General features: G+C 43.7%; 1 protein-coding gene across 1 annotated transcript in view; it reads left to right on the top strand.

The window, feature by feature from the left end:
* The window catches only part of PIPOX (pipecolic acid and sarcosine oxidase), a 155,598-nt gene that overhangs the window by 107,596 nt on the left and 35,578 nt on the right, over positions 1-12,424 (top strand). Inside the window, exon 4 of the mRNA XM_056559050.1 lies at positions 4,380-4,562. Within this exon, the coding sequence (XP_056415025.1) occupies positions 4,380-4,562 (183 nt within the window). The remainder of the gene's footprint in view (positions 1-4,379; positions 4,563-12,424) is intronic.

The raw sequence follows: 12,424 nt of genomic DNA, 5'->3' as shown, positions 1-12,424 counted from the left end.
GGAGATTGCCGAAGGCAGCGCTTTGGCTCTGCCATAGAGTTGTATTGAGGGGACGTGTCGGCCGCCGCCTCGTGCGGAGGTCAACACGCCCCCTTCCCGCGGGCTGTCGGGGCTCCGTACAGGAGATCGCAGGGAGCCCCAGCGGTCGGACCCCCCGCGATCTGCAACTTATCCCCTATCCTTAGGATAGGGGATAAGTTGCTCACCACTGAGTCACCACTGGACTACTCCTTTAAGTTAAGGGTGCCAATAATTTTGCCCAGACCATTTTTGGAGTTTGGTGACATTATGTCCAATTTGCTTTTTTTCCTCCCTTTTTTGGTTTAGTTCTAATACACACAAAGGGAATAAACATGTGTATAGCAAAACCTGTGTTACTGCAATCCTTTTCTGTGAGAAATACTTATTTTTCTTGAAAAATTTCAGGGGTGCCAACATTTACCATTATGACTGTATATGGCACTGAATACATAATCTGAGACTTTAAAACCTCACTTTTAATACTACTTCTAAAAATAAATATATCAAAAAAGAAAGTGAATAGAACTGTATTTATACATATCTGCATCTATTTCCGGCCACCATCTTAGTAGCCATATTAATACTTGCCGCCTGTTCACACCGACCATATATACACACACTGCCCCTGTATACACACATGGCCATCATACACATACACAGCTTCTATATGCATATACACTGCCACTATATAGACACACACTGCCCCTGTATACACACATATACAGCCACTATATACACATACACTGCCTCTATATACACACACTGCCCCTGTATACACACATGGCCATCATACACATACACAGCTTATATATGCATATACACTGCCACTATATAGACACACACTGCCCCTGTATACACACATGGCCATCATACACATACACAACTTCTATATACACATACACAGCTTCTATATACACATACACAGCTGCTATATACACACACTGCCCCTTTATACACACATGGCCATCACACACACACACTCTGCCCCCATATATACACACACACACACACAGCCATCATACACTGCCCCCATACAAGTAAGTACCTGTGTGCAGTGTAGCCTGCTGCTCCGCTCCTCTATTGCAGGAACTGGGCAGGAAGAGAAGGGACACGTGAGCTGACGTCACTGGCCAGCTACTACTATCAGGCCCTGCTGGTAACTGAGAGCCGCACACAGGCTTGTCTCATACCAACTGCAGCCCCTGACATTATAAAGTGACAGAGTGCTGCCCTCCATACGGCGCTCGCTCCAGCCCCTGCTGGCCAGTCTGGGCAACAGACAGGACAGGGCTGGAACATAAGAAAAAAGAATGTGATGTAGTCAGTCAGTGTACAGTAAGGCTCCCCCCCCCCCCCCCCCCCAACCGTCAGTGAGTGACAGTCACTCACTGACTCGCAAGAAAGAGTGTTGGGGCCAGTCGGGCCTCCCTGAGGGTCCGGGCCCCTTACTGGGGTACCGGTTGTACCCCCCTGATGACGGCCCTGCCTGTCCGTCTCGCCCGGCCGGTTTAAAGGTAAATTACTGCTGTCAGCGACAGGTTCGGGACCTGTTGCTGCAGCATTTAGTATGAAGTACTGGCAGGGGGCCCTGCAGGGACCCAGACTGTGAGGCCCAGGCTGTGACCTTGGCCACTAGGGGGGCCCCCTAACACGCTGGGCCCCTGTGCAGCCGAACCAGCTGAACAAGTGATATGTCCGCCCCTGGGCAGCATATTTGATGCTGTGGATGCGCTGCCGGAAGGGTGGCAGAGTGAGCTCCCTGCTGGCTGTAGCTCTGTGTCCGCTCGTAGCTCTGTGACTGCCGGCAGCGCATCTTCGGTGTCAGATACACTGCGAATGCGCTGTGTGTGACCCTACCTAAAGGTTTTATTTCCCAAGGCCTTGTGTACGGAACTGGTGCCAGAAAGTTAAACAGACTTGTAAATGACTTCTATTAAAACATCTTAATCCTTCCAGTACTTTTTAGGGGCTGTATACTACAGAGGAAATGTTTATCTTTTTGGATTTCTCTTATGTCACGACCACAGTGCTCTCTGCTGACCTCTGCTGTTCATTTTAGGAACTGTTCAGAGCAGGAGAAAATCCCCATAGAAAACATATGCTGCTCTGGACAGTTCCTAAAATGAACAACAGAGGTCAGCAGAGAGCACTGTGGTCGTGACATAAGAGAAATCCAAAAAGATAAACATTTCCTCTGTAGTAAACAGAGCCAAAAAAGAACTGGAAGGATTACGATTTTTTAATAGAAGTAATTTACAAATCTGTTTAACTTTCTGGTACTAGTTGATTAAAAAAATAAAATAAAGTTTTCCAGGGTTGTACCCCTTTAATTTCCTGGACTAATCATTTTTGGCATAGTTTTAGTCAATAACACTTTTTGTAGTGACTAAAACTAAATAACAACTAGGCTATTATGACTAAAACTTTAACCAAAATCTTTCAACATTTTAGTCACTGGACTAAAACTAGATTAAAATGTTAAGTAGAGAAGGTTTGAGAGTAGATCCTATCAGAACTAATCTTTTTTGTTTGGATTCAATGTTCAAAACTTAAAGGGGTACTCCAGTACATTCAAACGTATCCCTTATCCCACGCCGCTCCATGCATTCTCTATAAGTACAGCGCTCATGTATCTCCGGCCCTCCCATAGACAGTTCATGCAGCGTATGGCAACACAAGGATAGACCATGCAGGGTATGACAACACAACACAAGGATAGACGGGGTCCCGTTCTGAATATTGTGGGGGATCCCAGCAGTCAGACCCCTCATAAGTGGATTGTGACATCACTCCACACCCCCTCCATTCCTGTCTATGGGAAGAGTCATGGTGGTCGTCATGCCCCCTCCCATAGACATGCATGGAGGGGTTTTGGTGTGACTTCACAAGGGAGCGTGGCATGACGTTACACAACCATTGCCATTGGAATGCAGCGTTCATTTAGAATGCCAATGCTGATCAAAGATTGAGGGGGTCCCAGTGGTGGGACCCCACCGATCAGACATCTTATCCCCTATCCTTTGGATAGGGGATAAGATGTATAGCAATGTAGTACCCCTTTAAAGGAGGTACTGGCTGGTAGTTCAGGGGACGCTGATCAATATGGTGTACAAAGGAAGCAGCACATGTGCAGTGGAGTCCTGTCCAGAGCGGGGAGGAGAGGGAGAGGTGACGGGAGGGGATGAATTTTTATAAGCCGGGCGGTAAGCCGGACAAGCAGCGCTGACATCACAATGCCAGATGGAGGCATGTAACTCCGCCCATGCCAGTTAGAAGATAATTTGCATATCAGGAATAATGAAGATAATAGGCGAACGGCTGGACGGATCCGGACATGGTTGGCAGCATATTGATCAGCGTCCCTCGCACTACCAGCCAGTACCTCTGATTAGTGCATGGGGAGTTTATTGACAGTTTTCCTTTAAGCATTTATCTAAAATTTGCATTACACTTTGACCATTACATTTTATTCTACTTAGCCTAAGTTTAGATTTATTTGACTAAAATCTAATCACAGTTAGCTTGCTGAGACTAGACTAAAACAATTCAGATGACAAAAATATAACTAATAAGTCTAAATGTTGTTTTAGTCAAAACACTATGGCTAAAACTAAATAAAAAAATTCTGTCAAAATTAACTCTGCTTTCAACTCAGCCAGCAATAAGCACATATTTGGAAATGTTCATAGAGGTTTGGGGGAAGGAGACCAAGGATTTGTTAAATGGGCACTGTCATTAGCAAAAACCTCTTATATACCGGTAATGTAGATAACATTATATGTATAGTTGTAATGTACACTGGTTAAAAAAGTGAATAATTCACGGTGAAAAAATGCTTCATACGTTTTATCACTAGGGGTCCCTCAACTGTCAAGAACACTGTCTTTCCCTGCAGCTATTGCCTGTGTGTCTCGACCAGCAGCTGTACAAAGACAAAATACAGGAAATGTGGGCAGGGCAAGCAGGGCTCTGTACATGTTCCCAGCATGTCAATCAGGCTTCTCCATGAGCTGGGGGCATGTCACAGAGCTTTGATGCACAAAGAAGCCAGTTGACAGCTCTGAGGAGCAAGGGAGGAAGTTGCTACATGAGATGTGAGGGCAAGCAAGGGAACCCCTCCTCCTCCTCAGTGAACTGAGTGCAGTGTAAGCAACATAAACAAGGAAATTAGGAGTCATATAAAGAATGAAAATCTAACTTTGATCACACAGACAGGATCAGTACCAGTTAAATTGTAAGCCAGGAGATTTGTTTCTTTTTTTTTTTTTTTATCTCAGGACAGGTGCACTTTAATGTATCCAAAAAGTTTTATCTTACCATAAACTTGATTGACCAGTAACTCTTTGATTTACTTGCAGGAACAGTTCCAAAAAATGGGCGGAGTAATCCGTGATGGGGAAAAGGTAAAGCACATAAAACCTGGACAGGTGGTAACTGTGACAACCACCTCCGGTATCTTTGAAGCTGAAAGATTAGTCATTACCGCAGGCCCTTGGGCCCAGAAGGTTCTCAGCCTTCTTGGCCTTGAAGTACCTCTGAAGGTGAGAAATTAGATTTCCTGAGAGTTCCACTGCTAAAACATTTTGGCATCTATCATAAAACCAATGTGGCCGAATAGAGGAATTACTTATTACCTTTTCATTTGATTTACAGTATGAGTCTTTGAAACAGAACTGCATTTAAAAGGTTTCTGGGACTGTCATTCTCCCTTGGGCAATATATATAACAGCGATGTGTTAGAAGCTTCTCTACCAACAAACAGCTTATATTACCAGCCAGGTTCTTTTCCAGCAGCCTTGAGATTCTTGCTAAGTAACAACAGAAAGCCCAAGTTTTGTATGCCTGTCAATTTCCGACCACCTTTAGGGATTATTTTTCCCTTTATATGAACACTCTAGATAGAGAAATAACAGGGTCGTTTATCTTAACTGGTGCCAGTTGCCATTAAAAGAGCAAGACGCTGTAGATGTGTTCCTAATTTATGAACTTCTTCTAAAGAGGTTGATTATTATAGATCAGTCTGACAGTACTTATTTGCTACAGCTTTGCTACTAGAGGGATTCAAAGCACTTTGATCATATAGGTGGCACAGATAATGATGTCATATTACATAAATATTTTATGCTCTGTTTGCACATGTTAGGTCATACAGTTGTCCTGAGTAGATGAGCAAACTTTTTAGTTCTGCTGTTTAGTTCTGCTGGTTTGCAGAATTTTGTCAAAATGTTTGGTTCTGTGCAAATAAGCTTGAGGCAAACTCAGAACTCAACAATAACCTTAAAACTCATGTATAACACTGTCTAGGAGCCATAAAACCCTGTATAATACTGCTAGGTCATCAAGGATTGTATCTAAGTACTTTTGAACTGATTTGAAATGAGTACTCCGCCCCTAGGTTTTAACCTTGTAAGTGAAGAAGCAATTACTTTTTATAATCCATTCAAAAACTCTCCCATTTTGAGGAGAAGCAATAGGATAGGCATCCTGGAAAGGGAAGTAGAAATAGCTTTTTTTGGGATCATCTGGATGTGTAGGCCTGGTAGTAGCAGCTGAAGGGGTGGTGGAAGCAGTAGGTCCATCAGCAGCAGTACTAAAAAAAGGTACAGGAGAGGGGTTCTACATAGGCTCATTAGCAGTAGTAGTAGAGCAATGGATTGTGGTAGTAGCATCGAGTGGACAGCAGGGGTGGTGGACTGGTGGTGCAGTAGTAGCAAGTCTATAGTAGCGGTCATTGGAGTAAGTAGTAGCTAGTAGACAGCAGCATATCTAATTGTTGGTCTCAAACACAGGGGTTTATATTCCTCACTGATGCATGTCCAGTTATAACAAACATGAGATTTTTAATGTTGTTAGCAGACAATCTAGTTTGCTTTGGGGTGACGACATCAGCTTCCATACTGAATATTCTCTATTAAGTTATACCGGACAGTGGATAAGACAGAACACCCATGAAAAACTCGGCAAGTTCTGGCCAATGGTCTATTCTGGTGACCCAAGAGTCCATGGGGTCTGGGCTGATGGTGTCAGGCAGAGAAATGGCATATCTCAGGTGTAAATCAACCTGGTTGTTCAGGTGGTAGTGAATATCCCTTTGGTGACATCTTATGTCAGATTGTTATACTGGATGTTAAAACATAGTCATCATGTAGTCCATCATGTAGAGGGTGGCCCCCAGTTATCCAGGTGTTTGCTGATGAAAAGCTGTGGCTAGCTGGCTTCGTGGCTTATCTCTACAAAAATCCAGTTTGGCCTCTCTCTCGGAAGGCGTAAAAAAATCCCTAATTTTAGTTTTCTAACGAGAGTCTAAGAGTGGGGTTATCCAGTATCCAAGCACACAGCTTGCTAGCTTTTCAGTGGGTTGGTTGGTTCCGTCTTCATCCCCTACTGCCTACTAAGGTTGGTCACCATCATGGTCATCATTATTATCACGGTCATGCTGCTTTCTGTATACTGCTTTGGTTATTGTGTAAGGCTATGTTCACACGTCTGGAATGTCCGCACAGTGCTAGGACCGCACAGGAATTCACTATCTCATAGACTGCTATGCATTCTGTGTGGAGTCTGCAGAAAGAATGAACAGGTTCATTCTTTCTGCGGACATGGAAAACCGAATTTCCATGCCAGAAACATCCAGATGTGTGCACAGCGCATCAGAATCCCATTGAAATCAATGGGACTCTGCTGCTCCGGAATCTCCAGCAGAATTATGCATGGAGATTCTGGACTTGTGAACATGGCCTATCTGCTATCACTGCAGATAAGACACTGCAGATATTATGCAGAACCTGCAGATAATACACTGCAAATACACACTGTCCCTCACACAGATCTGTTCCTTGGAGCTCCTCATCTTAAATTGGCTGCCGCTAAATATTTATATAGGCCTCTGGTGTATGTGACTCACCCCTATACTGCCTAATTAAAGGGGTAGTCCAGTGGTGAAAAACGTATCCCCTATCCTAAGGATGGGGGATAAGTTACAGATCGTGGGGGGTCAGACCGCTGAGGCCCCCCATGATCTCTCTGTATGGAGCCCCGGTTTGCTGGCCAGATAGCGTGAGTTGACCACCGCACAAAGCGGCGGCCGACACGCCCCCTCAGTACAACTCTATGGCAGAGCTGGAGATTGCCAAAGGCAGTGCACCGGCTCTTTCATAGAGATGTATTGAGGGGGCGTGTCAGTCACAGCTTTGTGTGGTGGTCAACACGCACCCTTCCTGCGGGCTGTCAGGGCCCTGTACAGGAGATCGCAGGGGGCCCCAGCTGTCGGACCCCCGCGATCTGAAACTTATCCCCTATCCTTAGGATAGGGGATAAGTTTTTCACCACTGGATATCTCCTTTAACAGGGAGCTGTATACAAGGCATTGTTGGCCTCCCTGCGGTCAGGTGATCCTTCATCCTACTTTCAAGGCTTTGCAAGGCAATTGGCCAAACTGAGGTCATGTGTTCCTCTTACCCTGATGTCATATGTTCCTATCTCCTTTTGCTGTTCTCACCTGGTGCCAATGCCATGTGTTCCTTCTTCCTTTTCTTATTCTCATAAGGCACCAAAGCCATGTTACCAGATTTGGGGCGAAGCAAAGGCCAATGTTCTCCTTCATGCATAAGTGAACATTTCCTTAAGTTCTGACCGAACCCAGGTTCTGCGTAATATCTGCAGTGTATTATTTACATGCACAAAATTTACACACATACTTACCTGCACTCACAATATTTAACCCATTTTTTACTTATATGTGCACATTTAACATCATCATAGGCCTAGAGTGTTCACTGGAAGAATCACAACCAGAAACAAACCGCCATGTCCCCTCCCATAGACTTGCAATGAGGGAACGTGGGGTGATGTCACAAGGGGGCGTGGCCGATGCCCGCAATGTGCACACAGCGCTCGAAACTAAATGTTCCGAATGCTGGTCAATGGAGTATCCCTTTAATCAAAGAACAGTGCACAGACATCAAGCAATGACTGGAAAGTTAACCACCTTACAAAACTTTTCTGGTACTCCTGCTAGATCAGAAATTTCCTCCATGCGACATATGTCTGCCATCTCCTCAGAAAGAGTCTAGGTATAGGTGATGCAGGATAACTTGTCAAGTCGCTGTAAGATGTTTTACTTTCCGTCCCTGATAGAGCCAGGTAAAATAAAGAGAAGGGCAACTTTGGGGTTGTTGTGTACCTCGTTGGTGGCAGAGAGTATAGTAAGTCTCAAAGACCCCCTTCCAAACAGCTGCAATTTGGAACAACCCCACCATACATGCAACATCATCCCAGGTTCGGTTTAACAGAGCCAGCAGAGATCCAGCACAGAGGGGAAGATTCTGAGTAAACAAGTTGGGTACCTTTACTACCAACTGAGAATTTTAAAATGCTTGTCATGGGCCGAGCAGGCCATCGATAGTTTATGAGTAAACAGAAAGAATATCGTGGCCATGCCCCCCTCGTGATGTCACGCCCCCTCTATTCATGTCTATGGGAGGGGCATGTCTTTCAACACGAGGATGGCGGCCTCGTCACGAGGATCGCGGCCACGATGGCATGATCACAGCCGCAGGAACCCTGCGTTTGTTTAGAACAACGGGTGCTGTGGGAGATTGCGGGATACGATGTCTAGCAGCGAAGTACCCTTTTAAGGGAAAACAGGGACAGGTCCGACAGTGTCACAATAAGTAATTCTTTAGTAGCTAGGCTGAAATAGAGACTTAGAAAACAAGGGGGTCAGAGGAGAATGTGGTTGCGAGAGAATTGTCTCCTGCACTAAGGAATCTAACAAGTGGAGAGCAGGTATAGAAAGCAAAGCATGAGAAGGAGGTTGAGGACGGGAGGAGGGCCAAAGCCACAGAAGATGTTAGAGCAATTGAGTGACAGCCATTGGCAGCCCGGGCATGGTGGGGGTAGAAGTTTTAAAGGAAATCTGTCACCAGTATCACCTGCACTAACCTGATGACAACGGTACACACCATGTCCCGTTCCGTGGCGGGGATCTCCGGTAATCTTTGCCGTCAGCTCCAGCTCCAGGCACCCGGGTTGGGGCACAGGCAGAACTTGGTGAAGTCACTTCTGCTGTTCTCTAGCAGCAGGAACCAGCAGGGAACAGCAGCAGTGACGTCACTAAGCTCTGCCCATGCCCCAAGCCGCTGCTGGGTCTCGCAGCAGCGGTGACGTCACTAAGCTCTGCCCGTGCCCCAAGTCGGGTGCCTGGAGCTGGAGCTAACGGGCAAGATTACCGGAGATCCCCACCACGGAACGGGACAAGGTAAGTACCGTTGTCATCAGTGTCACCTGCACCGAAAGGTTAGTGCAGCAGGGGACACTGGTGACAGATTTCCTTCAAAACATCTGGAGGGTCACATTTTAAAACCATTGTCCTAGAACTAATATAAGTACTCAGTATACAAAGATACTGTATTAGCTACATCAGTTTGTACATATTATCATTATATAGTTCTTTGTGTGGGTTGTAGAATTATGACCCTGCACATTATTAGATGGTTTTACAATTAATGTTGATCATTAAGTATGTGTTCGCTGGTTTAATAGGAGAAATAAGGTATAAATATAATAATGATAATTATAGAATGGCTTCATAAGTCGCATTAGGTATTCATAAATAAGACTAATTACTGAAACAGACAATAGTTTGTATTAAGCTCCTTCAAATCCATATGCGCTAATTATATTTAAACAATTGTTCAATCAATAATGAATGTTACATAGCTCCAGACGTATAATGATCAATGTGCTTAGCAACATCAGCACTAGAACTGGTGGGTTCCTGGCCAAGCACTTGCTGATCACCATGTACAATATTTTTTATGCCTTTTTGTCTAGTAAAAGAGTGGACTTAAAAGTACCATTTATATTATTGTCTCACAGTGCATGGCAAACATTCCATATATGTGATCCATTATCATCCATTGTTCAGATAACATTTTTGCGCAACTTTTAAAAAGTGCTCTCCAAAGGTAGTTTTGTAAGCCAGGTCCGGGCTGATTAGATTTGCGTTGCTTTGAAGGGTGTTGCGACTGTTTGTGCGACATTTGATTTTAATAAATTCATGACCTAGTCAAAGTGAAAACTGAAATTGACTTTTGCAAGATCATCTGTAGCTTTTTGCTTGCAACCTAAAGTGACAAAAACAAAAAAAAAAGGGCTTTGGGGTGTGTGCGTTATTTTGCCAAATATAAGCAAAAAAAAAAATGGCTCTAAGGACAATGATAAACGTTCTCTTATTTGTGCCAAAAATTTCCAGACATGCCCTATTTCAGGTTTGTTTTATATTTAGATACTTTTTGCACCCCAATAGGCAGTTTTGAAAAGTCAATATGGCTAAGGGAAGTTTAGAAGTGACAGACTACATTAATATTACACCAACATTTTGTTGCCTAATATTGGTCTATGGTAAACCAACCAAGAGGTGGTATAAGGGAGCAAACATTTTCTACAATGTTAAGCAAGATGTGCCAAATCACACAGCCTGAACCGCGTTAAATTTAGAACACCTTCTGCTGGGCTGGTGTTAATGGTGGCCATCACCAGAGCCATACACACATTACAGTGGAAGATCCCTGAGACTGATCTGTAAAACATGGTCCCTAATGATGTTGTGTTGACTGAAGAAAATGCATTGGACCATAAGGAATGAAGTAAGAACCACATTTGAAAACACAGCTTCACTAATCTTAAGCACTGATGCACTTTTGTTGTTTAACCTTTGCACCATGAACTAGTAAACAGAGATTATCCTTCTGCAGTACATTTTGGATGTGTAATGTTAACCTTCTTGAAGGGTACACAATGTGCACCAGATAGATACTTGCACTAATAACCTTTGTTAATATATATACTTATATCATGTTATGTACCTGATATAAGTATACTTTTGGACAAGTACTGGACATGAATATATGAGACTGTTTTATGTGCACAGAGATTTCGTGCAGAATTTCCTTTCTTCAAGCGGAACAGACTTCCTTGTCAGAATTCTGCTTGAGGAAATTCCTCAGTGTGAACTGAGGGGCAGAAATTCTGCACAACCAGTGGGGTTGTGACCGGGGTGCGGGGGTGCGGACTGCACCGGGTGACACCAGGCTGATGGGGTGACACCACTCTGCCACCACCCCCGGTCCTCAGCGCTGACAGCACACACACCCCCCGGTCCTCAGCGCTGACAGCACTATTGTGTATTCTCCTCACTATAGAGAAGACGTCACCTGTAGTCACTGATATCATTGTGTAATTGTGTATTCTCCTCACTATAGAGAAGACTTCACCTGTAGTCACTGATATCATTGTGTATTCTCCTCACTATAGAGAAGACGTCACCTGTAGTCACTGATATCATTGTGTATTCTCCTCACTATAGAGAAGACGTCGCCTGTAATCACTGATATCATTGTGTATTCTCCTCACTATAGAGAAGACGTCACCTGTAATCACTGATATCATTGTGTATTCTCCTCACTATAGAGAAGACGTTACCTGTAGTCACTGATATTATTGTGTATTCTCCTCTCTATGTCCTATCAGAGCTATAGTCACTTGTAAGTTCTGCAGTTAAGATGAGTGAAACTTAACTCCCAGCATGACCTTACCACTGCTTAAAGTGGTACTCAGCTGAAAAACATTTTCTTTTGAATCAACTGGTGCCAGAAAGTTACACAGGTTTGTAAATTACTTAATTGAAGGATTCAGATCTTAACTTCCTGGCACCAGTTGATTCAAAAGAAAATAATTTCCAGTGGAGTACCCATTTAAGTAATTCTGGGAGTTGTAGTTTTAAATGGTGAAAACCTCTTTAGCGCTTTTCCATTCTGTGGCAGTTGGTATGTTTAATTATTATACTGGCATTTTTCACAATGCGCTACACCAGGGGCATCCGTCACAACAGGCTAAAAACTTTATTATGTGGAGGGGGGGTAGGTATGGGGTGACACCATTTTCTACCGCACCGGGTGACACCAACCCTAGCAACGCCACTGTGCACAACTCTATGGGGATTTTCACTGCTGAATGAATTGGAGAGGAAAAAGCGAGCAGAATTACTCGTGGAAATTCCTCTCCAATTCCTCAGTGTGAACATACCCATAAAGTGATATGAGACCCTCGTAAATGTATTGGATATATAAGACTGTGTCAGAGTACTGACTAGCAAATGTTATGAGTGTCGTATCTGACAACCTACAAGATGCATTCTAACATCACTAACCTCTGTAAGCACATGTATAAACGTGGTGATGCAAAAAAAAAATTATAAAAAAAAAAAAAAAAAAAAATATATATATATATATATAGTGGTGCAGTGCTAATTAACAGGTGACATACAGTATATGCCAGAATTGACTGCTAATAAGGTGGTAACAATTATGTGAAACTACAAAGTTGCATAAGGGTTTATTAA

The sequence above is a fragment of the Hyla sarda genome, chromosome 2 (genome assembly GCF_029499605.1).
Source record: "Hyla sarda isolate aHylSar1 chromosome 2, aHylSar1.hap1, whole genome shotgun sequence".
Taxonomy (NCBI): Eukaryota; Metazoa; Chordata; class Amphibia; order Anura; family Hylidae; genus Hyla; species Hyla sarda.
The sequence above is the reverse complement of the archived record's forward strand: the minus strand, read 5'-3'. Positions and strand labels throughout refer to the sequence as shown.